The 26,488-nt window shown below is 43.8% G+C and overlaps 1 protein-coding gene across 1 annotated transcript; it reads right to left on the minus strand.

Annotated features, from left to right (window-relative positions):
- Positions 1 to 1,992: 1,992 nt before the first annotated feature.
- On the minus strand, positions 1,993 to 17,746 carry rnf130 (ring finger protein 130). The gene is made up of 10 exons (XM_034543666.1): positions 17,517 to 17,746; positions 17,270 to 17,391; positions 14,066 to 14,351; positions 9,274 to 9,465; positions 7,373 to 7,623; positions 5,904 to 5,975; positions 3,500 to 3,582; positions 3,238 to 3,334; positions 2,967 to 3,153; positions 1,993 to 2,217 (listed from the first exon to the last, which is right to left on the minus strand). The coding sequence occupies exons 3-10, from the start codon at positions 14,319 to 14,321 to the stop codon at positions 2,105 to 2,107; spliced, it is 1,251 nt and encodes a 416-aa protein (XP_034399557.1). The 5' UTR covers positions 14,322 to 14,351; positions 17,270 to 17,391; positions 17,517 to 17,746; the 3' UTR covers positions 1,993 to 2,104.
- Positions 17,747 to 26,488: the final 8,742 nt, after the last annotated feature.

The raw sequence follows: 26,488 nt of genomic DNA on the forward strand, positions 1-26,488 counted from the left end.
GCATGTGTTTTGCTTAGTTTGTGGCAGTACAGGAAGTGTCCCACCTCGTACTCTCTTCTTATTGGATCACAGACCTCTGTCATCAACACCAGCTGACTACAGGATGGATAGCTGACTAAACGGTTAGTTCACAGGATAAAAACAGACAGACTTGAAGTTGTTTGAGGATCATTTTCTCTTTTGACCTGGCTAAGTTTCTCCCTGTGTCCACTCGTGCTAAGCCAGGCTACTCATCTTCTCGGCTGACTGAAGAACAAGATGCATGTTGAAGTTTAAAATCTCTAGAGGTTTTAATAAGAAGCACAGAGGACCCAGGTTGACTCCCTGAGGAACTCCATCTCAAAGAAACAGAGAACGAGAGTATTTTCTGAAATGTTGGCCTGTTCCTTTAAATCTAATGTCTCTTTGTTCTACAGAGAAACATGGTTTTAGCTACAGGGGAGTTAACACTGTGAAGCCTTGGTTATACGTTACGCAAGGACAGTCGCACAAAAATGAGCTGACGTGAAATCGTGAAGAAGAAACGTTTGGATCTTTTGTACTCCGTGCGGGTTTCACCTCATGGCAAACAGACTTTCTGGAAGCTTCTCAAAAGTTCCCCATGTTCTACACCGATCCACATCTGTGTAGTTAAAAAAAATGTTGGCGAAGAACAGAACCCCAACAAAGGGACGTGTCTGATGGTGTGATGTCACTTTGCTCACGACCCTCGTGGATGCGGCAAGCACAAGTCAAGCTTTAAAGTCCACAAGTGTTTCCTCAAGAGTCTCCACAGAAGATCCAGGTCTTCCACTAGTCCTGGTTTCAGTCGGATGAGGAATAGGAAGAATCCCCTCAGACAGTCTCTCAAGTAGATGAATTCTGATCTAGGTCCAGGTCTTTAAACAGACTCCAGAATGACTGGAGTCAGTTACATCTGACCGAATGCATAGCATCAGAAAACATGGACAGAAACCTTTTCTGGGTTCACATCCTCCGTGTTTGTTATGGTTCTAGTCTTGATGCTTTCAGGTCCATATAGGTTCTGGTAAGATAGTCTCAGAGGTGATTATGTTATCCATTTCCCAGTAAAACAGGAACCTAAAGACTCAAGAACCATTTCAAGAACCTTTGTCGGAACTAAAAAGTAAGACTTGTTTTCTGAAGGTTAGGCCTCAGGTACCTTTCCAGGAACCTACATAACCTTCTTCAGTGATTGGAAATGTTTCCAGGAACACATGGATCCTTTTAAGACTTCAAAAACCTCTCAAAGATGTTTTCTTCTTTTATGGAGCATAGGGAACCTGCTCAGGAAACCACTGAGAACGGAGGGATATCGTTAGAAACTCACAAACTTTTCCAGGAACCAAAGCAACTCTTTAAGATTGTTTTTCTGGGAACTTTAAGGAACTGACACTTTTTAAGAAACCTTTGGGCACTTTGGACAATTTTCAGAACCAAGAAAGTTCTTTAGGAAATCAGGTACTCTTGAGAGAAACCCTTTTAGGGACTTTTCTGGAATCACAAAAACCTTTTTAAGAACTCAGGACCTTTCCTCAAACCATTTACCAGAAACGTTCTGAGGTGCTTAGTAACCTTTCAATGAACATTTTCAGAAACTCAAGACCCAGAAATCCTTTCCAAGAACACAAAAGCGCTTTGATGGACTGGAAGTTTTCCAGGATTTTTTCTCAAAGTGCAACAAGAACATTACCTCCAGGTCTACCAGAGTAACCTAGATCAGGTTCTGGATCCTGGGCCGGAGTTGGAGCTGGAGTTCAGATCTCGGAATTATTTATTTTTCATAGTGTTTTAAGAATTTTACCCATCAGTGTCTTAAAGTTAACGAGTGTAAACTTAGACCCGGATCCAGACCAGGGTAAAGACTCCATGTTCAGTCTGAAGGAAATCTGATGGATTAATGATGTTTAAAAGTTTGTCCAGGTTGTCTTTATCAGAACCCCCCATCCCCCCCCCCCCCTCCCCTCCCCTCTCCCAACACACATCCACAGAACAACCCACCCTACACTCTATCCCCTACAGGAAACACACATCCTGTGACCATAAAAGGCAGTTTTTCCATCAGCAGCTGGAGGCGGTGGGAGGTCGTGACGAACGATGGGCCTCAGGACTTGTTGTCGTCATAAAGGTCTAACGAGGCCTGGATGTCTGGCAGCTCCATTTCATAGACCATGCTGCGAGGAGACATTGAGTTCCTGTTGAAGAAGTGACCGCCGCCTGACGAGACGGGAAACAGTCAAAAAGGATTCACACTCTCCAAACAAACAGAGTGATGCAACATAACAATATGCACCGTATGAGACAGAAACAATAAATGTACAAACAGAGGTCTCACTTCACACTGAACATCTGTAAGACTGATCCGATGACCTCATCGGTGTGTATTTATGATGTCATTGGCTCTATCTAGTGGACAATTTGAGACACTGCAGCAAACCAAACAGACTGAATGAAAAACTTCTGCGTGACAAAGCAGCCAGGATCATCTTTAACATGAATTAAATCATGTTATTAATGTATGCTGGTCTTAAAAACTTAAATCTAAAATGAAAAATCTATCACTTTTTAAATTATTTGAATCCTATTCAGATCTTTTCTGCTTGATGATAAATGTATTTCTGAGTGTAAAGTTGCTCTACGGAAACTGTAAATGGACTTTGTTGTTATTAACAGTGTGAAATCGTTCAATGACAATATTATCAGTGTAAAGTTGCTAAACGACAGCATTTACAGTGTAAAAATGTTCTACAACATTGTTAAGATTCTGGATGAGAGTGTAAAGTTGCTCGATTACAACATTGTAAAGTTGCTAGATGACAGTGTAAAGTTGCTCCATTACAACATTGTAAAGTTGCTAGATGACAGTTAAATTAAAGTTGCCTATGGTGATTAGTTTCCCTAACAGTAAAGTATTATATTTATATCTATATATAGATATATATATCTCAAGTGGTGCTGTGTCTTACTAGTCACAGCGATAGTGATGTCAGCAGGTGTTCTGGGCGTGGCGTCATGGTGGGGGGGGCTGAGCGGCTCTAGGCTAATGGCCGGCTGGTTGCTGTCGCCCAGCACCACCCTCTGGCCAACGGTGGCCTGACTGACGCCCAGACGCTCCACATCCAACACCACGCTGTCCACGCAGGGAAGACTGGTCTGAGGACAGAGAGAAAGGTCACAATAACTGTTGTTGACAACACACCTAGCGTATTTGTGTTGTTTTTGTCGGTAATGACTCACCATGATGCCGAGAGCTTTGAGGATGTTGAGTTTACACATGGGACAGGTGCAGTGTTCGTTGAGCCAGGGGTCCACACACACCTTATGGAAGACATGTCTGCAGACACGATGCATCGAACCATCAGAAGTAACAGGGCTGAACTGATCTCAAACATGTAGCTGTAATACATCTATGTGACACTGGTCTGACTGGTGACACTTGCTGCACAAGGTAAATACCATTAAATTAAGATAAAGCTCCAGTGTATTAATAAAGTCTTACTTGCAGGGCAGAATGCGAACCACATCGTTCAGCTGGTACGCTTCAATACACACCGCACAGTGGTTAAAATCTGGATCAGTTTCCTGCAACAGACAGAAAAATACACAGACATGTTTAAGGGACGTCAACATCTTGGTGTCGAGTCACTGTGGTGTCTAGTCTCTGTGGTGTCTAGTCTCTGTGGTGTCGAGTCTCTGTGGTGGTGTCTAGTCACTGTGGTGTCTAGTCTCTGTGGTGGTGTCTAGTCACTGTGGTGTCTAGTCTCTGTGGTGGTGTCTAGTCTCTGTGGTGTCGAGTCTCTGTGGTGTCGAGTCTCTGTGGTGGTGTCTAGTCACTGTGGTGTCTAGTCTCTGTGGTGTCTAGTCTCTGTGGTGTCTAGTCTCTGTGGTGTCGAGTCACTGTGGTGTCTAGTCTCTGTGGTGTCGAGTCTCTGTGGTGTCGAGTCTCTGTGGTGTCGAGTCTCTGTGGTGTCGAGTCTCTGTGGTGTCGAGTCTCTGTGGTGTCGAGTCACTGTGGTGTCTAGTCTCTGTGGTGTCTAGTCTCTGTGGTGTCTAGTCTCTGTGGTGGTGTCTAGTCACTGTGGTGTCTAGTCTCTGTGGTGGTGTCTAGTCTCTGTGGTGTCTAGTCTCTGTGGTGGTGTCTAGTCTCTGTGGTGTCGAGTCTCTGGTGTCTCGTCTCTGTGGTGGTGTCTAGTCTCTGTGGTGGTGTCTAGTCTCTGTGGTGTCTAGTCTCTGTGGTGTCGAGTCTCTGGTGTCTCGTCTCTGTGGTGGTGTCTAGTCTCTGTGGTGGTGTCTAGTCTCTGTGGTGTCTAGTCTCTGTGGTGGTGTCTAGTCTCTGTGGTGGTGTCTAGTCTCTGTGGTGGTGTCTAGTCTCTGTGGTGTCTAGTCTCTGTGGTGGTGTCTAGTCTCTGTGGTGTCTAGTCTCTGTGGTGGTGTCTAGTCACTGTGGTGTCTAGTCTCTGTGGTGGTGTCTAGTCACTGTGGTGTCTAGTCTCTGTGGTGTCTAGTCTCTGTGGTGTCTAGTCTCTGTGGTGGTGTCTAGTCTCTGTGGTGGTGTCTAGTCTCTGTGGTGGTGTCTAGTCTCTGGTGTCTAGTCTCTGGTGTCTAGTCTCTGGTGTCTAGTCTCTGTGGTGTCTAGTCTCTGTGGTGGTGTCTAGTCACTGTGGTGTCTAGTCTCTGTGGTGGTGTCTAGTCTCTGTGGTGTCTAGTCTCTGTGGTGGTGTCTAGTCTCTGTGGTGGTGTCTAGTCTCTGTGGTGGTGTCTAGTCTCTGTGGTGTCGAGTCTCTGGTGTCTAGTCTCTGTGGTGGTGTCTAGTCACTGTGGTGTCTAGTCTCTGTGGTGTCGAGTCTCTGTGGTGGTGTCTAGTCTCTGGTGTCTAGTCTCTGATGTCTAGTCTCTGATGTCTAGTCTCTGATGTCTAGTCTCTGATGTCTAGTCTCTGTGGTGTCTAGTCTCTGTGGTGTCGAGTCTCTGTGGTGTCGAGTCTCTGTGTCTAGTCTCTGGTGTCTAGTCTCTGGTGTCTAGTCTCTGGTGTCTAGTCTCTGGTGTCTAGTCTCTGTGGTGGTGTCTAGTCTCTGTGGTGGTGTCTAGTCTCTGGTGTCTAGTCTCTGGTGTCTAGTCTCTGTGGTGTCTAGTCTCTGTGGTGTCTAGTCTCTGTGGTGTTGAGTCTCTGTGGTGTCTAGTCTCTGGTGTCTAGTCTCTGTGGTGTCTAGTCTCTGTGGTGTCTAGTCTCTGTGGTGTCGAGTCTCTGGTGTCTAGTCTCTGTGGTGTCTAGTCTCTGTGGTGTCTAGTCTCTGTGGTGTCGAGTCTCTGTGGTGTCGAGTCTCTGTGGTGTCGAGTCTCTGTGGTGTCTAGTCTCTGTGGTGTCTCTGTGGTGTCTAGTCTCTGTGGTGTCGAGTCTCCGTTGTGGTGTCCTCACTAACTGTTTAGTCCGCTAACTAACTGGTGAGATTAGCAACCAGTCAGATTAACTGGTCTGTGTAGTAACTGATTAAAATATTAACTCTAATTATGTATTTGTTATTATTGTATTTAATAACTAATCAGAGTCTCCTGCCATTTTAAAATTCCTCTCAGCTGTTTTCTTGCAGGACTCATCAAATGTGATTTATATCTTTGTTCATCTTCCCTCACCATTATCCTGTGACCTCCGACCTTCGTGTCAGAGCAGAGTGCACATCCATCACTGCTTCATCTGCAAGCTGAAGGTCAACAACAACCTGAAACCGCTGGGTCCTACTGCCCACCATGTATCACACCTGTGTCCCCCTCCCTTAAATCCTTACTTCACTGGTCCACTTCTGATGAACGGTGATATGACATTCATTAAGTACCACAGAAGAAGGACAGAGACATTATCTTATTTCAGTACCACAGAAGAAGAAGGAAGGAGACAACGTCTTTACCTTGTCTCCTTTCTTCACCGTCCTCGTTGTCAACTTCCCGATGGCTTTCTTCGCTGCATCACCAAGACGACGCTGAGAGACGGAGAGGGAGGACACAGGGTTACATGTAAGAGTACAACATGTAGTACAATACTCTGAATACATGTAAGAGTACAACATGTAGTACAGTACTCTGCATACATGTAAGAGTACAACATGTACTGCAATACTCTGAATACATGTAAGAGTACAACATGTACTACAATACTCTGAATACAAAGAGTACAACATGTAGTACAGTACTCTGCATACATGTAAGAGTACAACATGTACTACAATACTCTGAATACATGTAAGAGTACAACATGTACTACAATACTCTGAATACTACTCCTGTCATCAGGTGCATTGTACTACGGCACGGGGGGGTACTGAGAGGTTGTATTACACTGGGGGGGGTTCTGAGAGGTGACCACCAACTGCTTCATTAAACGTTAAATACGTTATTAAATATTAATGATTCATCTGAAGAAGCAGAGGAGGAAGAGGGAAGGAAAGGAGGGAGGGAGGAGAGAAGGAAAGGAGGCGCAGGAGAGGAGAGTGTTAGCTTATTAGAGGTGTTTCAGCATGTTAGCTTTGTTTTGGTATTATAGTGGTATGTTAGTCTGTTGGCCGTGTGTTAACGGTATGTTAGCGTGAGTTAGAAGTGTGTTAGCCTGTTAGCTATGAGTTAGCTGTATGTATGCGCCATGTTAACGTGTATTAGCAGTGTGTTAGTCTGTTATCAGTGTGTACGTGTGTGTTAGCGGTATGTTAACATGTGCTAGCGGTGTGTTAGCAGTGTGTGAGTGTATGTTAGCGGTATGTTAACATGTGCTAGCGGTGTGTTAGCAGTGTGTGAGTGTGTGTTAGCGGTGTGTTGACATGTGTTAACGGTATGTAAGGGTGAGTTAGCAGTGTTAGCCTGTTAGCTCTGTGTTATCCTGTAAGCTGTGTGTTATCCTATAAACTGTGTGTTATCCTGCAACCAGCTTCCATTTTCAGTCCGGGAGGCTTTCCCCGTGAAAGGGTTTTTTCTATTTTTTGGGAGTTTTTCCTGATCCGATGTGAGGTCCTGGGACAGGCATGTCATATGTGTACAGCTATGTGTTAGCCTGTAAGCTTGTGTTAGCCTGTAAGCTGTGTGTTAGCCTGTAAGCTGTGTGTTAGCGGTATGTTAACGGTATGTTAGCAGTGTGTTAGCATGTAAGCTGTGTGTTAGCCTGCCTGTAAGCTGTGTGTTAGCGGTGTTTTAACGGTATGTTAGCAGTGTGTTAGCCTGTAAGCTGTTTGTTAGCCTTTAAGCTGTGTGTTAGCGGTATGTTAGCAGTGTGTTAGCCTGTAAGCTGTGTGTTAGCCTGCCTGTAAGCTGTGTGTTAGCGGTGTTTTAACTGTATGTTAGCAGTGTGTTAGCCTCTTAGCAGTTGGTTAGCCTGTGAGCAGTGTGTTACCTGGCTGCGGTCACGGGCGCTGGTGTAGCGGATCTTCTGGATGAAGTAGAAGATGAGCCAGGCTGATGAAATGATCATGAGGACGATGAAGGAGATGGAGACAAAGACCAGCGAGCCTCGGTTGATGTTTTTGGTTGCACCACGTTGACCCACCACCACGTTGACCAGCACAGTCAGGTTCCTCTCCAGGTGTGCCAGGATATCTTTACCATACGCCTCTGTGATCATCACAGCCACTGTGTCACCGGTACCTGCACAGACAGAACCAGTAAACACTACTTAGTATAATACTTCAACACTGTACTGCAGTATAACAGTTCTACACTGTACTGCAGTATAACAGTACTACACAGTACAGCAGTAGAACAGTACTACACTATACAAAAGTATAATAGTACTAAACTGGACAACAACATAACAATACTACACTGGAAAAAAGTCAAAGAGAACTACACTATACTGAAGTATGACAGTACTACACTGGACAAGTAAAATAGTATTTACAACACTTGTTAGTTATGTATGAATTTATTTGAATTGTCTAAACTCTGTTTTGAGCTGCATTGTGTTATTAATTATTTTCTGCTCGCCAGATCGTTTGTTTTACTCTCTGCACACACACACACACACACACACACACACACACACACACACACACACACACACACACACACACACACACACACACACACACACACACACACACACACACACACACACACACACACACACACACACACACACACACACACACACACACACACACACACACACACACACACACACACACACACACACACAGTGAGGCCATCGATTAATGACAAGTTCCTGTCTATATTTAGATCACGAGATTGCTCCTCAGGAAGTCTCTTCTCACATACGCTCATATTCATCATCGCCTTCCTCTCAATCAAAAACACTTAAAGGAATATTTCAACATTCCAGGCAAGCCGTTTACGCAATTCCAGTATTTATGCTGAACTAAGCTAGCCGTTTCCCCGTTTTCCAGTCTTTATGCTAAGCTGTTAGCGCACATAGAGAATGGTATCAATTTGAACATCTGACTCTGAGTTGTGCATCCCTGGTAGAGCATGATCAGGTGAATCTGTTGCTTAACACTGAGTTTCAGGTCATTAATTATCTGCCACAACGTTACTGCTCTGGTTCGCCTTCACAAATCTCATAGTGTCATTTTCAGAGTAAAAGCTATAAAATGCCACTGTACATACCTGCTCAGGTACACTATTTCCTGCTCAGGTACACTGTACACTACTTCCTTTTCAGGTACACTGCACAGTACATCCTGCTCAGGTACACTGCACACTACTTCCTTTTCAGGTACACTGCACACTACTTCCTTTTCAGGTACACTGCACACAACTTGCTGCTCAGGTACACTGCACACAACTTACTTTTCAGGTACACTGCACACTACTTCCTTTTTAGGTACACTGCACACTACTTCCTGCTCAGGTACACTGCACACTACTTCCTGCTCAGGTACACTGCACACTACTTCCTGCTTAAGTACACTGCTAACTACTTCCTGTTCAGGTACACTGTACACTACTTCCTGCTTAAGTACACTGCTAACTACTTCCTGTTCAGGTACACTGCACACTACTTCCTGCTTAAGTACACTGCTAACTACTTCCTGTTCAGGTACACTGTACACTACTTCCTGCTTAAGTACACTGCTAACTACTTCCTGTTCAGGTACACTGCTAACCACCGGAGCATTGAGCTGCTGAATACACAGATATTTCCCTCAGGAGTTGGTGGAGACATAACATGCTAAAATAGAGAATATTGGATTAATGTTCTTCAGGTGACATGCAACACTAGTCTGGATGGAGCTGTACAGCAGTTGTGTGAGGAAAGTGAAACGTGCACATTCTGACCTTCGTGCCCCATCTTGACCGTCTTATCGGTGGAGTTGTTGTAGATGAGCACGGCCGTGGCGTTGTAGGCGGCCGCCTTCAGAATCTTCTCTTTAAAGGTGCAGTGTCCTCTCTGCAGCAGCGCCACCCAGTGGACGCTCCGAGGAGGGACCAGGAAACGAGTGCCGGGGTCGCAGCCCTGCCGGTCTACCACTGAAACAGACCGATACCATGGTTACTATATTAATTACCACTTTGTTACAAAGATAAAAACCTACATTTTAAAAAGGCATGTTGTGACTTTTTTTTTTTTAACTGTTTCTCTTGGATGTGCTTTTTTCCGTTTGAATCTTTTTACATTTATAAAATAGTTTCAAATGTTTTAATTTGAATGTTTTATGAAGCATTTCCTCTTGAATGTTTTTAATTTAGTATCGTATATAAAGTATAAACGCTGAGATTTAGATTCACCAATTGATCATCATGCTGCATCTTCACTGACAGCGAATAGAGAAAATAAAAGAAACATATTCACCCAATAAACACACGTTTGTCCCTGATGACATCATTGATGACATCAGAGACAAGAAATACACAAACACAGCTCACAGAATGGTCTTAATAAATAACAACAACAAAATCATACATTTAATTCTTGAATCAATAAAACAAATCTCTTCTCAGATTTAATTGATACTATTTGCATTTTTGGATCAAGTCAGTTTTATATTAAATAGCACAAATCACAGCATAGTGTCACACAAAGAAGATCTAGACCGTGATATTGGAGTCGAAAAGGAAGTTTCATATGTGTTAGACCAGTGATCGTCAACCCGTCGCTCACCAAAATAAAATAAAGATAACAATTCAGAAACACATTGTTACATTACATTACATTACATGTCATTTAGCTGACGCTTTTATCCAAAGCGACTTACAATAAGTGCATTAAACCATGAGTCCAAACTCAGAACAACCAGAATCAAGCAAGTACAATTTCTTCAATAACGTTAAATTACAAAGTGCTATCAGTAAGAGACATTTAAGTGCTACTAAAGTGCCAAACAACAAAGTGCTATCGGTAAGGGACATTTAAGTGCTACTAGAGTGCTACTACGGCTCTTCCCTCCCTATTCAAGGTATAGTCGAAAAAGATGTGTTGTTCCTGATTCTCTTCTGAAATGTTTTCTTCCGGACTTCAGAAGACCAACGTCAGAAAAGATCTAGACCGTTCTATTGAAGTCAAACAGAACGTTTCATAGATAGAAGGTCTAGACCGTTCTATTGAAGTCAAACAGAACGTTTCATAGATAAAAGGTCTAGACCGTTCTATTGAAGTCAAACGGAACGTTTCATAGATAAAAGGTCTAGACCGTTCTATTGAAGTCAAACAGAACGTTTCATAGATAGAAGGTCTAGACCGTTCTATTGAAGTCAAACAGAACGTTTCATGGATAGAAGGTCTAGACCGTTCTATTGAAGTCAAACGGAACGTTTCATAGATAAAAGGTCTAGACCGTTCTATTGAAGTCAAACAGAACGTCTCATAGATAGAAGGTCTAGACCGTTCTATTGAAGTCAAACAGAACGTTTCATGGATAGAAGGTCTAGACCGTTCTATTGAAGTCAAACAGAACGTCTCATAGATAGAAGGTCTAGACCGTTCTATTGAAGTCAAACAGAACGTTTCATAGATAGAAGGTCTAGACCGTTCTATTGAAGTCAAACAGAACGTTTCATACAGAGAAGGTCTAGACCGTTCTATTGAAGTCAAACAGAACGTCTCATAGATAGAAGGTCTAGACCGTTCTATTGAAGTCAAACAGAACGTTTCATAGATAGAAGGTCTAGACCGTTCTATTGAAGTCAAACAGAACGTCTCATAGATAGAAGGTCTAGACCGTTCTATTGAAGTCAAACAGAACATTTCATAGATAGAAGGTCTAGACCGTTCTATTGAAGTCAAACAGAACGTTTCATGGATAGAAGGTCTAGACCGTTCTATTGAAGTCAAACAGAACGTTTCATAGATAGAAGGTCTAGACCGTTCTATTGAAGTCAAACAGAACGTTTCATGGATAGAAGGTCTAGACCGTTCTATTGAAGTCAAACAGAACGTTTCATACAGAGAAGGTCTACACCGTTCTATTGAAGTCAAACAGAACTTTCATAGATAGAAGGTCTAGACCGTTCTATTGAAGTCAAACAGAACGTCTCATAGATAGAAGGTCTAGACCGTTCTATTGAAGTCAAACAGAACGTCTCATAGATAGAAGGTCTAGACCGTTCTATTGAAGTCAAACAGAACGTCTCATAGATAGAAGGTCTAGACCGTTCTATTGAAGTCAAACAGAACGTCTCATAGATAGAAGGTCTAGACCGTTCTATTGAAGTCAAACAGAACGTCTCATAGATAGAAGGTCTAGACCGTTCTATTGAAGTCAAACAGAACGTCTCATAGATAGAAGGTCTAGACCGTTCTATTGAAGTCAAACAGAACGTCTCATAGATAGAAGGTCTAGACCGTTCTATTGAAGTCAAACAGAACATTTCATAGATAGAAGGTCTAGACCGTTCTATTGAAGTCAAACAGAACGTTTCATAGATAGAAGGTCTAGACCGTTCTATTGAAGTCAAACAGAACATTTCATAGATAGAAGGTCTAGACCGTTCTATTGAAGTCAAACAGAACGTTTCATAGATAGAAGGTCTAGACCGTTCTATTGAAGTCAAACAGAACGTTTCATAGATAGAAGGTCTAGACCGTTCTATTGAAGTCAAACAGAACGTTTCATAGATAGAAGGTCTAGACCGTTCTATTGAAGTCAAACAGAACGTTTCATAGATAGAAGGTCTAGACCGTTCTATTGAAGTCAAACAGAACGTCTCATAGATAGAAGGTCTAGACCGTTCTATTGAAGTCAAACAGAACGTCTCATAGATAGAAGGTCTAGACCGTTCTATTGAAGTCAAACAGAACGTCTCATAGATAGAAGGTCTAGACCGTTCTATTGAAGTCAAACAGAACGTTTCATAGATAGAAGGTCTAGACCGTTCCATTGGACCAGATATCAAAGCTCAGATGCTGCAGACAGTCAGCTCAGCTGCAGTGTCCTTCAGTGTCTGACTGTAATCTGACCTGAGAGCAGCGACGCCTCGACCTTCAGCCTGAGCGCCGCAGTGTCCCAGTACTACAGGTACTACTACATACACACACTACTACTACATATACTACTATAGATACTAGTACAGTCTAGTACAGATACTACTACATATACTACAGACGCCTCCACCTTCAGCCTGAGCACCACAGTGTCTTAGTACTACAGATACTAGTAAAGATACTACTACAGATACTAGTAAAGATACTACTACATATACTAGTATAGATCCTACTATAGGTACTACTACAGACGCTCAACCTTCACATACAGTGTATATATATATATATATATATATATATATATATATATATATATATATATATATATATATATATATATATATATATATATATATATATACACACACACACACACACACACACGCACATATACACACACACACCACATCACCCGTAGGCCCACACAGCTCGGATAACTGCCGCTTCCAGCGCTACTAGAGGAGCAGCAGCAGTTAGATTCAACAACAGGAAGTCAGTGATGAGGGGCGGAGCTTCTCAACGCTGATTGGCTTTCGCAACTCAGCGTTGAGCGAATGAGGTGATTTTTATCGCTTTGCGTCATTTGCGAATCTAGTCGCGGAAGGATTTACAACGCTTTTGGTGTGAACGCAGCATTAGGCATGAAGTGACCGACCTCAGGTGTGAAGTGACCGACTTCAGGTATGAAGTGACCGACTTCAGGTATGAAGTGAGTGACCTCAGGTGTGATGTGAGTGACCTCAGGTGTGATGCGAGTGACCTGAGTGACCTCAGGTGTGATGTGAGTGACCTCAGGTGTGATGCGAGTGACCTGAGTGACCTCAGGTGTGATGTGAGTGACCTCAGGTGTGATGTGAGTGACCTCAGGTGTGATGCGAGTGACCTGAGTGACCTCAGGTGTGATGCGAGTGACCTCAGGTGTGATGTGACCTCTGGTGTGATGTGAGTGACCTCAGGTGTGATGTGACCTCAGGTATGATGTAAGTGACCTGAGTGACCTCAGGTGTGATGTGAGTGACCTCAGGTGTGATGCGAGTGACCTCAGGTGTGATGTGGGTGACCTCGGGTGTGATGGGACCTCTGGTGTGATGTGAGTGACCTCAGGTGTGATGTGACCTCTGGTGTGATGTGAGTGACCTCAGGTGTGATGTGGGTGACCTCGGGTGTAATGTGACCTCGGGTGTGATGTGACCTCAGGTGTGATGCGAGTGACCTCAGGTGTGATGTGACCTCTGGTGTGATGTGAGTGACCTCAGGTGTGATGTGGGTGACCTCGGGTGTAATGTGACCTCGGGTGTGATGTGACCTCAGGTGTGATGCGAGTGACCTCAGGTGTGATGTGACCTCTGGTGTGATGTGAGTGACCTCAGGTGTGATGTGGGTGACCTCGGGTGTAATGTGACCTCGGGTGTGATGTGACCTCGGGTGTGATGTGGGTGACCTCGGGTGTAATGTGACCTCAGGTGTGATGCGAGTGACCTCAGGTGTGATGCGAGTGACCTCAGGTGTGATGCGAGTGACCTCAGGTGTGATGTGAGTGACCTCAGGTGTGATGTGAGTGACCTCAAGTGTGATGTGAGTGACCTCAGGTGTGATGCGAGTGACCTCAGGTGTGATGCGAGTGACCTCAGGTGTGATGTGACGTCATACCTCCGTGATGCTGTGCAGGTGCGATGACGACTCCCTTGGTGTCCACCTTTGGTGAGTTCTGTCCGTATGTCCCGTCATCGCTGCTCATCATGTGGACGGCGGTTCCCCGTCCGTCCAGGACTGTGGCGTTCACTGTGGCGCCCACATACTCCTCCAACACCATGTTCCTGTCAGAACGGGCCGCTGCCACTGAACGGGACAAGACCAGGACCAGGACCAGCAAAGCAGGTAGACGGGTCCACCTTGGGGACATCATGTCGTCCTTTCAATCTTGGTTACATCCAAACTGCCAGGAAACAAAACAAAAACCTATTTCAGAAGGTTCTGTTCTCCTGCGAGTGTCCAACTGTCTCCTGGCTATGTCCTCAAAAGGACACCTTTGTCTCGTTGATTACCACGTCTCTATAAGTTCACCAAACATGTCTTACAATGTCTTATGGGGTCTAGACCCGCTCTCGAGGTAACTTCTTAATGTCTCTGTGTCCTCTCTATGTCTTATACATGTCCCTCTGTGCCCTCTTAATGTCTCTATGTCCTCTCTATGTCTTATACATGTCCCTGTGTGTCCTCTTAATGTCCCTGTGTGTCCTCTTAATGTCCCTGTGTACCCTCTTAATGTCTCTATGTCCTCTCTATGTCTTATACATGTCCCTGTGTACCCTCTTAATGTCTCTATGTCCTCTCTATGTCTTATACATGTCCCTGTGTACCCTCTTAATGTCTCTATGTCCTCTCTATGTCTTATACATGTCCCTGTGTGTCCTCTTAATGTCCCTGTGTACCCTCTTAATGTCTCTATGTGCTCTCAATGTATTACAAATGTCTCTTTATGTCCTCTCAATATCCCTGTGTTTCCTCTTAATGTCTCTATGTTCTCTCTGTGTCTTACAAATGTCCCTGTGTGTCCTCTTAATTCAATTAAATGTTTCAGTTTATTTTATATAGCACAAATGACGAATTTGCCTGAGAGGTCCCTGTGTGTCCTCTTAATGTCCCCTTAATGTACTATAAGTGTCTCTGTGTGTCCTCTTAATGTACTATACGTGTCCCTGTGTGTCCTCTTAATGTCCCCTTAATGTACTATAAGTGTCCCTGTGTGTCCTCTTAATGTACCATAAGTGTCCCTGTGTGTCCTCTTAATGCCCCCTTAATGTACTATAAGTTTCCCTGTGTGTCCTCTTAATGTCCCCTTAATATACTATAAGTGTCCCTGTGTGTCCTCTTAATGTCCCCTTAATGTACTATAAGTTTCCCTGTGTGTCCTCTTAATGTCCCCTTAATATACTATAAGTGTCCCTGTGTGTCCTCTTAATGTCCCCTTAATGTACTATAAGTTTCCCTGTGTGTCCTCTTAATGTCCCCTTAATATACTATAAGTGTCCCTGTGTGTCCTCTTAATGTACTATAAGTGTCCCTGTGTGTCCTCTTAATGTACCATAAGTGTCCCTGTGTGTCCTCTTAATGCCCCCTTAATATACTATAAGTGTCCCTGTGTGTCCTCTTAATGTACTATATGTGTCCCTGTGTGTCCTCTTAATGTCCCCTTAATGTACTATAAGTGTCCCTGTGTGTCCTCTTAATGTACCATAAGTGTCCCTGTGTGTCCTCTTAATGCCCCCTTAATGTACTATAAGTTTCCCTGTGTGTCCTCTTAATGTCCCCTTAATATACTATAAGTGTCCCTGTGTGTCCTCTTAATGTCCCCTTAATGTACTATAAGTTTCCCTGTGTGTCCTCTTAATGTCCCCTTAATGTACTATAAGTGTCTCTGTGTGTCCTCTTAATGTACTATACGTGTCCCTGTGTGTCCTCTTAATGTCCCCTTAATGTACTATAAGTGTCCCTGTGTGTCCTCTTAATGTACCATAAGTGTCCCTGTGTGTCCTCTTAATGCCCCCTTAATGTACTATAAGTTTCCCTGTGTGTCCTCTTAATGTCCCCTTAATATACTATAAGTGTCCCTGTGTGTCCCCTTAATGTACTATAAGTTTCCCTGTGTGTCCTCTTAATGTCCCCTTAATATACTATAAGTGTCCCTGTGTGTCCTCTTAATGTCCCCTTAATGTACTATAAGTTTCCCTGTGTGTCCTCTTAATGTCCCCTTAATATACTATAAGTGTCCCTGTGTGTCCTCTTAATGTACTATAAGTGTCCCTGTGTGTCCTCTTAATGTACCATAAGTGTCCCTGTGTGTCCTCTTAATGCCCCCTTAATATACTATAAGTGTCCCTGTGTGTCCTCTTAATGTACTATAAGTGTCCCTGTGTGTCCTCTTAATGTACAATAAGTGTCCCTGTGTGTCCTCTTAATGTACAATAAGTGTCCCTGTGTGTCCTCTTAATGTACCATAAGTGTCCCTGTGTGTCCTCTTAATGTACAATAAGTGTCCCTGTGTGTCCTCTTAATGTACTATAAGTGTCCCTGTGTGTCCTCTTAATGTACCATAAGTGTCCCTGTGTGTCCTCTTAATGTACAATAAGTGTCCCTGTGTGTCCTCTTAATGTACCATAAGTGTCCCTGTGTGTCCTCTTAATGTACTATAAGTGTCCCTGTGTGTCCTCTTAATGTACTATAAGTGTCCCTGTGTGTCCTCTTAATGTACCATAAGTGTCCCTGTGTGTCCTCTTAATGTACAATAAGTGTCCCTGTGTGTCCTCTTAATGTACAATAAGTGTCCCTGTGTGTCCTCTTAATGTACCATAAGTGTCCCTGTGTGTCCTCTTAATGTACAATAAGTGTCCCTGTGTGTCCTCTTAATGTACTATAAGTGTCCCTGTGTGTCCTCTTAATGTACCATAAGTGTCCCTGTGTGTCCTCTTAATGCCCCCTTAATATACTATAAGTGTCCCTGTGTGTCCTCTTAATGTACTATAAGTGTCCCTGTGTGTCCTCTTAATGTACAATAAGTGTCCCTGTGTGTCCTCTTAATGTACAATAAGTGTCCCTGTGTGTCCTCTTAATGTACCATAAGTGTCCCTGTGTGTCCTCTTAATGTACAATAAGTGTCCCTGTGTGTCCTCTTAATGTACTATAAGTGTCCCTGTGTGTCCTCTTAATGTACCATAAGTGTCCCTGTGTGTCCTCTTAATGTCCCATAAGTGTCCCTGTGTGTCCTCTTAATGTCCCATAAGTGTCCCTGTGTGTCCTCTTAATGTCCCATAATTGTCCCTCACAGTATTCCTGTCTGTCCCCGCATGTCCTTACAGTGAGTGAAGTCCTGGATCAGCCTGTCGGGGACAGACAGTGTTGTCCGTGTGTCCGTCAGATCATGGAGCATCATCACCAGGCCAACATCTAGACCTCCCCGCCGCCATGTCGTCTGAATCCTGGAGGTACAAGATATTGAATACAAGCTGGTTTCAATCCGCAACGCCGAGTCCGGTACCGAGTCCGGAACCGAGTCCGGGACTGTGACTCGGTGCTTCGAGCCTTTAGAGCCGCTTTGTCTTACCGTCTGCAGGCGGACAGAAAGGCAGGCTCCGGGCTGCAGACCCCCGCCTGCCTGCGCTCTGCCCCCGCCTTCTCTCCACCGGTGTCCCGCTGGGTGTCCGGCGGGGCTCGGTGGGTCTACGGACGGTGAATCCCGCGGTGGTTCCGTATTTTATTCCGGTTCTGCTCCAGCTGGTCGGTGCGGAGACTCGAGCCCCTTCTCGGTCTCTCCGTTTAGGGCGCACTGCGCATGCGCAGAATCCAGTCGAGGGGAGGCGGCAGACAGGGCGCGTGTGTGACACCTTCTTGTTTAGGTACCTGAGATTTGGACCAGCTGTCGCGATACCTGACGAGAGACAGGCCACCTGTCTGTCTGACAGGGGCATTTGTAGGATTCAAAGAAAGGGGGGAGTGTCACCTATGTGAATGTGTGGGCTTCAGCCCCCCCAAAATGGCTTTAAAATTATTATTATAAATTTTTTTGTGATGTCATTAAATTAAACTATTGTTTCTCACATGGACACGTTATTTATAACTCTAACATGCTACATATGTGCGTGCGTTCTGGTTTGTATGTTTTCTCCCCCTTCAAATTACAAACCAATAGCCCATCATCATACTTAACGATGTAATGGCCGGTGTAGGAAAAAGGTGAGCTGTGTATACTGGACGCCTCAGGCGTAAGGAAAAGTCAGGATTCAATAGGTTTAAAATTAACAATATTTAATGGCAAAAAGTACCAGACAAAATAATACGTTGACGATCGTGAGGGCCGGTTGAACAGACTAAATCACTTTCTCTTGTGAAGTAGGGAGCTGTCTGGTCAATTCAAGCCGAAAGAAAAGTAAAAAGAGAACGTTTCCCTCAGCACAAATCCCTTTTATAAGTATTCAGTCACGCCTTTAACACCTTTAAATGTTAGTAATTCGTCGGGTTAAATACACATCACCTTTGGTTGGCTTAAGGCCATCGCAAAGATCACGGGGTCAAACGTCACACTTCCGGTCAAGACAAAGAGTTTCTTTTCAGAATAAAACCTCTCATCTTGCCTTCATTATAAAACGTCACGGGTTCCCACTCCGCTGTCAATTTTAACAACATCTAACTAATAGACTATCATTCATTCTCATGCATCATACCATTATAATGCATACATTTATCAACAGTCACAATAATAGATTATGATCATCTCATGCCTTACAACATATTCCTGCAGACTATATTAACCACAACTCTACACCGGGCACTAGGACCTTGGGGAGGCTGCTGCGCTGATTCTCACTCTGCCAAGTAACGTGTTTACATTCAGGTTTACCTGTAAGTCCAGGTAGTTACAGAATGTGTCTGTAGTTGTTAACGAGTGTTACCTGCTTACATTCAGGTTTACCTGTAAGTCCAGGTAGTTACAGAATGTGTCTGTAGTTGTTAACGAGTGTTACCTGCTTACATTCAGGTTTACCTGTAAGTCCAGGTAGTTACAGAATGTGTCTGTCTGTAGTTAACGAGTGTTACCTGCTTACATTCAGGTTTACCTGTAAGTCCAGGTAGTTACAGAATGTGTCTGTAGTTGTTAACAAGTGTTACCTGTTTACATTCAGGTTTACCTGTAAGTCCAGGTAGTTACAGAATGTGTCTGTAGTTGTTAACGAGTGTTACCTGCTTACATTCAGGTTTACCTGTAAGTCCAGGTAGTTACAGAATGTGTCTGTCTGTAGTTAACGAGTGTTACCTGCTTACATTCAGGTTTACTTGTAAGTCCAGGTAGTTACAGAATGTGTCTGTAGTTGTTAACGAGTGTTACCTGTTTACATTCAGGTTTACCTGTAAGTCCAGGTAGTTACAGAATGTGTCTGTAGTTGTTAACGAGTGTTACCTGCTTACATTCAGGTGTACCTGTAAGTCCAGGTAGTTACAGATTGTGTCTGTCTGTAGTTGTTAACGAGTGTTACCTGTTTACATTCAGGTTTACCTGTAAGTCCAGGTAGTTACAGATTGTGTCTGTCTGTAGTTGTTAACGAGTGTTACCTGTTTACATTCAGGTTTACCTGTAAGTCCAGGTAGTTACAGAATGTGTCTGTCTGTAGTTAACGAATGTTACCTGCTTACATTCAGGTGTACCTGTAAGTCCAGGTAGTTACAGATTGTGTCTGTCTGTAGTTGTTAACGAGTGTTACCTGTTTACATTCAGGTTTACCTGTAAGTCCAGGTAGTTACAGAATGTGTCTGTAGTTGTTAACGAGTGTTACCTGTTTACATTCAGGTGTACCTGTAAGTCCAGGTAGTTACAGATTGTGTCTGTCTGTAGTTGTTAACGAGTGTTACCTGTTTACATTCAGGTTTACCTGTAAGTCCAGGTAGTTACAGAATGTGTCTGTAGTTGTTAACAAGTGTTACCTGTTTACATTCAGGTGTACCTGTAAGTCCAGGTAGTTACAGAATGTGTCTGTAGTTGTTAACGAGTGTTACCTGATTACATTCAGGTTTACCTGTAAGTCCAGGTAGTTACAGAATGTGTCTGTAGTTGTTAACAAGTGTTACCTGTTTACATTCAGGTTTACCTGTAAGTCCAGGTAGTTACAGAATGTGTCTGTAGTTGTTAACAAGTGTTACCTGGTTACATTCAGGTTTACCTGTAAGTCCAGGTAGTTACAGAATGTGTCTGTCTGTAGTTGTTAACTAGTGTTACCTGTTTACATTCAGGTGTACCTGTAAGTCCAGGTAGTTACAGAATGTGTCTGTAGTTGTTAACAAGTGTTACCTGTTTACATTCAGGTGTACCTGTAAGTCCAGGTAGTTACAGAATGTGTCTGTAGTTGTTAACGAGTGTTACCTGATTACATTCAGGTTTACCTGTAAGTCCAGGTAGTTACAGAATGTGTCTGTAGTTGTTAACAAGTGTTACCTGTTTACATTCAGGTTTACCTGTAAGTCCAGGTAGTTACAGAATGTGTCTGTAGTTGTTAACAAGTGTTACCTGGTTACATTCAGGTTTACCTGTAAGTCCAGGTAGTTACAGAATGTGTCTGTCTGTAGTTGTTAACTAGTGTTACCTGTTTACATTCAGGTGTACCTGTAAGTCCAGGTAGTTACAGAATGTGTCTGTCTGTAGTTAACGAGTGTTACCTGCTTACATTCAGGTGTACCTTTAAGTCCAGGTAGTTACAGAATGTGACTTTAGTTTATCAGAAACCAACATATTTATTAAGAAGACGCAATGGGGCAGGATGGAAAAGGACGATGGTTCAGAGTTCAGAGGAAAGAGGGAGACATGAGACGTGCAGGATGGAACCAGAGAGGAACCAGAGAGGAACCAGAGAGGAACATTCATATCAAGACTTAGATTTGGACACACTGGGCTTAACAGAACACTACAAGGAAAACACGATACAGGCCAATGTGACTATTGTGGGCAAGAGGAAAGTGGAACATGTTGTGTTACACTGAAATAATATAAGAATATGTAATAATAATGCATTTTATTTGTAAAGCACTTTTCATTAAAAAAGAATCTCAAAGTGCTACAGAGCCAGTAGATAGTTCAAAACAAACTATAATAGAAAAGACAATAGCTGGTAGTATTCTGTGCTGTGAAGTACTATTTCAGTATCTTAGAATGACTCGTCATTTAGAGAATATGAGCCCTGACTTCTTTATTTTTAAATTTTTTGTTGGTTTTTTGTTTATTTTATTTTAATTTTATTATTTCATTATTTTATTATTATTTTATTATTTTATTATTTTATTGTTTTATTATTTTTGAATGATACAAGTACTGGACATCCTGATCCACACTCCATACCAGTTGGTGGCGGTAATGCACCAACCGCCATTAAACCTCAACGAAGAAGAAGAAGAAGAAAAAACATCAGAGAATTGGCTAGCTAGGTCATCTATGAGGGAACCATGATCCCGTTACAGAGAGGAAAGGTCCTCCACACCGGTGCTGGGAACACTGGGAACACTGGGAGTGAGTAAACGTCACCAAACAAGTTCCCTCAGGTGGTTTTGGTTCCGTTGGAGAGGAACATGGGAGCAAAAGAACGGTTTCCAGGTGGAGTTGTTCAGGTAAGATTTAATGATACAAATTAAGGTTCTTCAACAGAAAACACACAGTTTAGTCAAATGTGATGTTTTGTTCAAATTTAAACTACCAAAGAGTTTATTCCCGTCCCTTTCCCCCTGTGAAAGGTTATTTTGGGGGAGTTTTTCCTGATCTGATGTGAGGTCAAAGGTCAGGGATGTCGTATGTGTACAGATTGTAAAGCCCTCTGAGGGGAGTTTGTAATTTTTGATATTGGGCTTTACAAAATAAACTGAATTGAATTGAATTGAAATGTATTCTAGAACATCTGAAATGATTATTCCACAAACTATAACTATTTGATAAATATGTTTTTTTAAATATTTTTTTTGTTAAACATTTACGTCCGCAGATTTTTGTACATGTGAATGCACATTGCTCTTTCCCTCGTGTCCCCCTGACTAAGCTGGGTATTTCATGAAAAAGAGCCTGTCGAAATGTGGAATTTAACAGAAAACCATAACTCTGAGCCCAAAGTGTGGACATTCTAAGCGGCTCAAGGCTTTTGCGAACGTGTACATGTCCTTAAATGTGTTTTTTGGGTTTAGATATGATGCCTTACTCACAGTTTACAAAGTGCTCCCACTTGTCTAAAGAAAGAAAATCTGCCTCTGTTTTATAATGGGGGCGGATGGGCAGATGTGTGGACTTGCTCGCTCGTTGAGGGTTCTCCTGACAAATGTGGAAAACTTTGTGGATTCTATCGACACATGTGAGCACCGGCACAATATTCCCTACGTTTTGATCCATAAATGGTGTAAATAGAGTGCCGACTGTGAGACTTGTGGCAAAATACGTTTTATTTTTTAGGACTTTGGGTGGCTCCTCTTACACTCTGTCTGTGTGCTGCTCCACTCTGTAGCTCGAATAATGTATTTGTAATCATTGTAATAATATTAAAATTTTTCTTTTTTTTTTTGGGGGGGGGGGGGGGGGGGGGGGGGGCTTAGGGTTGGGCTTTATTGTTGGTTCTGTGGGGGTGGAAACCCCCCTTAGGGAAACCCCCCTTAGGGAAACCCCCCTGAGGGTTGGGCTTCAAGTGATGTCAGTTATGGAATTCTGGGGCATTCCAATCAAAGCCACTTGAGTGTGTGACATCATCAGTGGCTTTGATGTGCACATTTAGAGCCTACTGTAATATATAGAGCTCTCCAACAACAAGAGAAAATTCTTCATTCTCAGCAACACTTTTTTTGCAGTGTTTTATCCTCTACGGCGACCAACACATATTTTACTGGACCACTAACATTTTCAAGAGAGGAAAGCCAGAGTCTTTAATAGACCGCGAATATTTTTCAAGTGACGCACACACAAAGTATTCGCCGCAACTCTCCAATCTGCTAGGGCCATGTATACAGATAGAGATAATAGCCAGAGATACGGGGCTGGCCGACCTCAGGGCCGTGCTCAGGATCGTTCTCAGGGTCGACCTCAGGATCGTTCTCAGGGTCGACCTCAGGACCGACCTCAGGACAGACCTATGGACCGACCTATGGGCAGACCTCAGGACCGTCTTAAGGGTCGAACTCAGGACCGTACTCAAGGTCGACCTCTGGACCGACCTCAGGACCGACCTCAAGGCTCCCCAGATGTAAAGAAACTAGAATGGAGTCTTTTTTGTGCTGAAGATAAAATCGAGACTCTGACAAAGAAGCTCCAGCAGAGGGACAGCACAATCCTTAGTGTCAAGGAAGAGAGGGACCATCTCGAAGAGAAACTTAAGTCCCAAAGCCAGCTTGGACAGAAGACCAACTTGGAAGAAAAGAGCTCACAGGAACTGGAGGTTGATCCTCAGGGGAACCTAAGCTATCTGGAGGAAAAGATCCACAGTCTCAATAAGACACTTGACACTGAACGCCAGCTGCACAGTCAGAGCAACAAGGACTGGCAGGACAAATATGAGGCTCTTGAAGACAATACAAATACTTTGCTCTTAGAACGCATAGAGCTGAAAGAAGATATCCACAGTCTCAATGACAAACTGGACTCCCAAAGCCAGCTGCCCAGCCAGAGCAACAAGGACTGGCAGAACAAATATGAGGCTCTTAAAGACAATACAAATACTTTGCTCTTAGAACGCATAGAGCTTAAAGAAGATATCCACAGTCTCAATGACAAACTGGACTCCCAAAGCCAGCTGCACAGCCAGAGCAACAAGGACTGGCAGGACAAATATGAGGCTCTTGAAGACAAGACAAATACTTTGCTCTTAGAACGCACAACAGCTCTGGAGAAAGATATCCACAGTCTCAATGACAAACTGGACTCCCAAAGCCAGCTGCACAGCCAGAGCAACAAGGACTGGCAGGACAAATATGAGGCTCTTGAAGACAATACAAATACTTTGCTCTTAGAACGCATAGAGCTGAAAGAAGATATCCACAGTCTCAATGACAAACTGGACTCCCAAAGCCAGCTGCACAGCCATAGCAACAAGGACTGGCAGGACAAATATGAGGCTCTTGAAGACAATACAAATACTTTGCTCTTAGAACGCATAGAGCTGAAAGAAGATATCCACAGTCTCAATGACAAACTGGACTCCCAAAGCCAGCTGCACAGCCAGAGCAACAAGGACTGTCAGGACAAATATGAGGCTCTTGAAGACAAGACAAATACTTTGCTCTTAGAACGCATAGAGCTGAAAGAAGATGTATACTGTCTCATTGTGGAACTGGACTCCGAAAGCCAGCTGCAGAGCCAGCGCAACAAGGACTGGCAGGACAAATATGAGGCTCTTGAAGACAAGACAAATACTTTGCTCTTAGAACGCACAACAGCTCTGGAGAAAGATATCCACAGTCTCAATGACAAACTGGACTCCCAAAGCCAGCTGCACAGCCAGAGCAACAAGGACTGGCAGGACAAATATGATGCTCTTGACCAGAAGAGCGTCCAGAAAGAAAAGAGCTGGGAGTCCAGCATAAAGGCTGTGGAGGAAAGGTTGAATGAGCAGCTCGCCAAGACAGAGCAGTTGGAGCTGGAGAACCAGGTCCTGGCTCAGTCACAACAGAGCCAGGAGGCAGAAGTCCAACAGGCCAAAGATGAAAGCAGGATCGTGGAGGACATCTGTCTCAGATTAAAGAAGAAGACTCTCGGCATCTTTGGGAGAAGGATGCAGGACAGAGTAACAGAGTTGGAAAAAATGAAACAAAAGATGCAGGCGAGGGGAGAGTAAAAACCTCCACCTCCCCACCCCTTCTCCCAAGGGCGACTCCCCGGCTCAGGTAGCCAATTTTGATGTGTCCTTGGGCAAGACTCCCCGGCTCAGGTAGCCAATGGTGATGTGTCCTTGGGCAAGACTCCCCGGCTCAGGTAGCCAATGGTGATGTGTCCTTGGGCAAGACTCCCCGGCTCAGGTAGCCAATGGTGATGTGTCCTTGGGCAAGATTCCCCGGCTCAGGTAGCCAATGTTGATGTGTCCTTGGGCAAGACTCCCCGGCTCAGGTAGCCAATGTCGATGTGTCCTTGGGCAAGACACTTGACTCCAAATTGCTCCCGTAGTTGTGCCTACGGTGGATGAATGTTCTACCGTGACGGTATCTATGACGGCTTAAAAACAAGCGCTGTTCATTTACCATTCATCCATGTTGGGTTTTTTATCCTGGTGCTCAGGATTTTCCCATAACAAAAACAAATAATGAAAGAAACTGGACTCCCAAAGCCAGGTGCTCAGCCAGAGCAACAAGGACTGGCAGGGCAAGTGGGACGCTCTTGAAGACAAGAGCGTCCAGAAAGAAAAGAGCTGGGAGTCCAGCATAAAGGCTGTGGAGGAAAGGTTGAAGGAGCAGCTCACCAAGACAGAGCAGTTGGAGCTGGAGAACCAGGTCCTGGAGAACCAGGTCCTGGCTCAGTCACAACAGAGCCAGGAGGCAGAAGTCCAACAGGTCAAAGATGAAAGCAGGATCCTGGAGGACATCTGTCTCAGATTAAAGAAGAAGACTCTCGGCATCTTTGGGAGAAGGATGCAGGACAGAGTAACAGAGTTGGAAAAAATGAAACTCAGAACTCTCAAACTCATCCGAGACTGCACTGATCTTTCCATATTCAAATCGCAAATCAAAACCCAGCTGTTCAGAACTGCTTTTAATGTGTGACTGTTTATTCTATGTTCTTATTATTTTTATTCATTAGGGTCTGAGCAACTGACAAAGTCCCTATTTGTTTTACCTGTCATTTTAGTTATTCTTTTTTTTTTTTTTTTTAGCTTTTAGGATGTTATAATTATGTTATGTTAAGCGTCTTTGAGTCTCACGAAAAGCGCTATATAAATTAAATGCATTATTATTAAACAAAAGATGCAGGCGAGGGGAGAGTAAAAAGAGGGCAAGATAAAGTTGAAGGACACTGATTCTTCAGCTGAGGTTGCACGACAGTAGCGCCTCTTCCTCCCTCACCTCCACCTCCACCTCCACCTCCCCACCCCTTCTCCCAAGGGCGACTCCCCGGCTCAGGTAGCCAATGTCGATGTGTCCTTGGGCAAGACACTTGACTCCAAATTGCTCCCGTAGTTCAATTCCATTCAGTTAATTCTGTATAGCCCAAAATCACAAACTACTAATGTGCCCCAGAGGGCTTTACAATCTGTACACAAACGACATCCCTGTCCCAGGACCGCACATCGGATCAGGAACAACTCCCCGAAAAATAGAAAAAAAACTTTCACGAGGAAAAACGGAAGAAACCGGCTCTGGAAGATTGTTGAGAAGGAGCGGTGCAAAGTCATTTTGAGATTCAAGGAAGGAAATGATATTCGGAAAGTAAGTCTAGTGGCGCTGACTCGCGGTTTGAAGGAGAAAGATGGCGAAATTTCGATGTTGCTGGGTGATGGAGAAGGTGCTGGAGAAGGTGCTGGGTGATGGAGAAGGTGCGGGAGAAGGTGCTGGAGAAGGTGCTGGGTGATGGAGAAGGTG

The sequence above is a fragment of the Cyclopterus lumpus genome, chromosome 10 (assembly GCF_009769545.1).
Source record: "Cyclopterus lumpus isolate fCycLum1 chromosome 10, fCycLum1.pri, whole genome shotgun sequence".
Classification (NCBI taxonomy): domain Eukaryota; kingdom Metazoa; phylum Chordata; class Actinopteri; order Perciformes; family Cyclopteridae; genus Cyclopterus; species Cyclopterus lumpus.

What these genes read in the sequence shown, in the direction of transcription:
- rnf130 (XM_034543666.1), bottom strand. Translation starts at nt 14,321, where the DNA reads ATGATGTCCCCAAGGTGGACCCGTCTACCTGCTTTGCTGGTCCTGGTC. An exon ending in CGGTGAAGAAAGGAGACAAG is followed by an intron (nt 3,583 to 5,903) that starts GTAAAGACGTTG and finishes TGTCTGTTGCAG; the next exon opens with GAAACTGATCCAGATTTTAA. An exon ending in GTTCGCATTCTGCCCTGCAA is followed by an intron (nt 3,335 to 3,499) that starts GTAAGACTTTAT and finishes TCGTGTCTGCAG; the next exon opens with ACATGTCTTCCATAAGGTGT.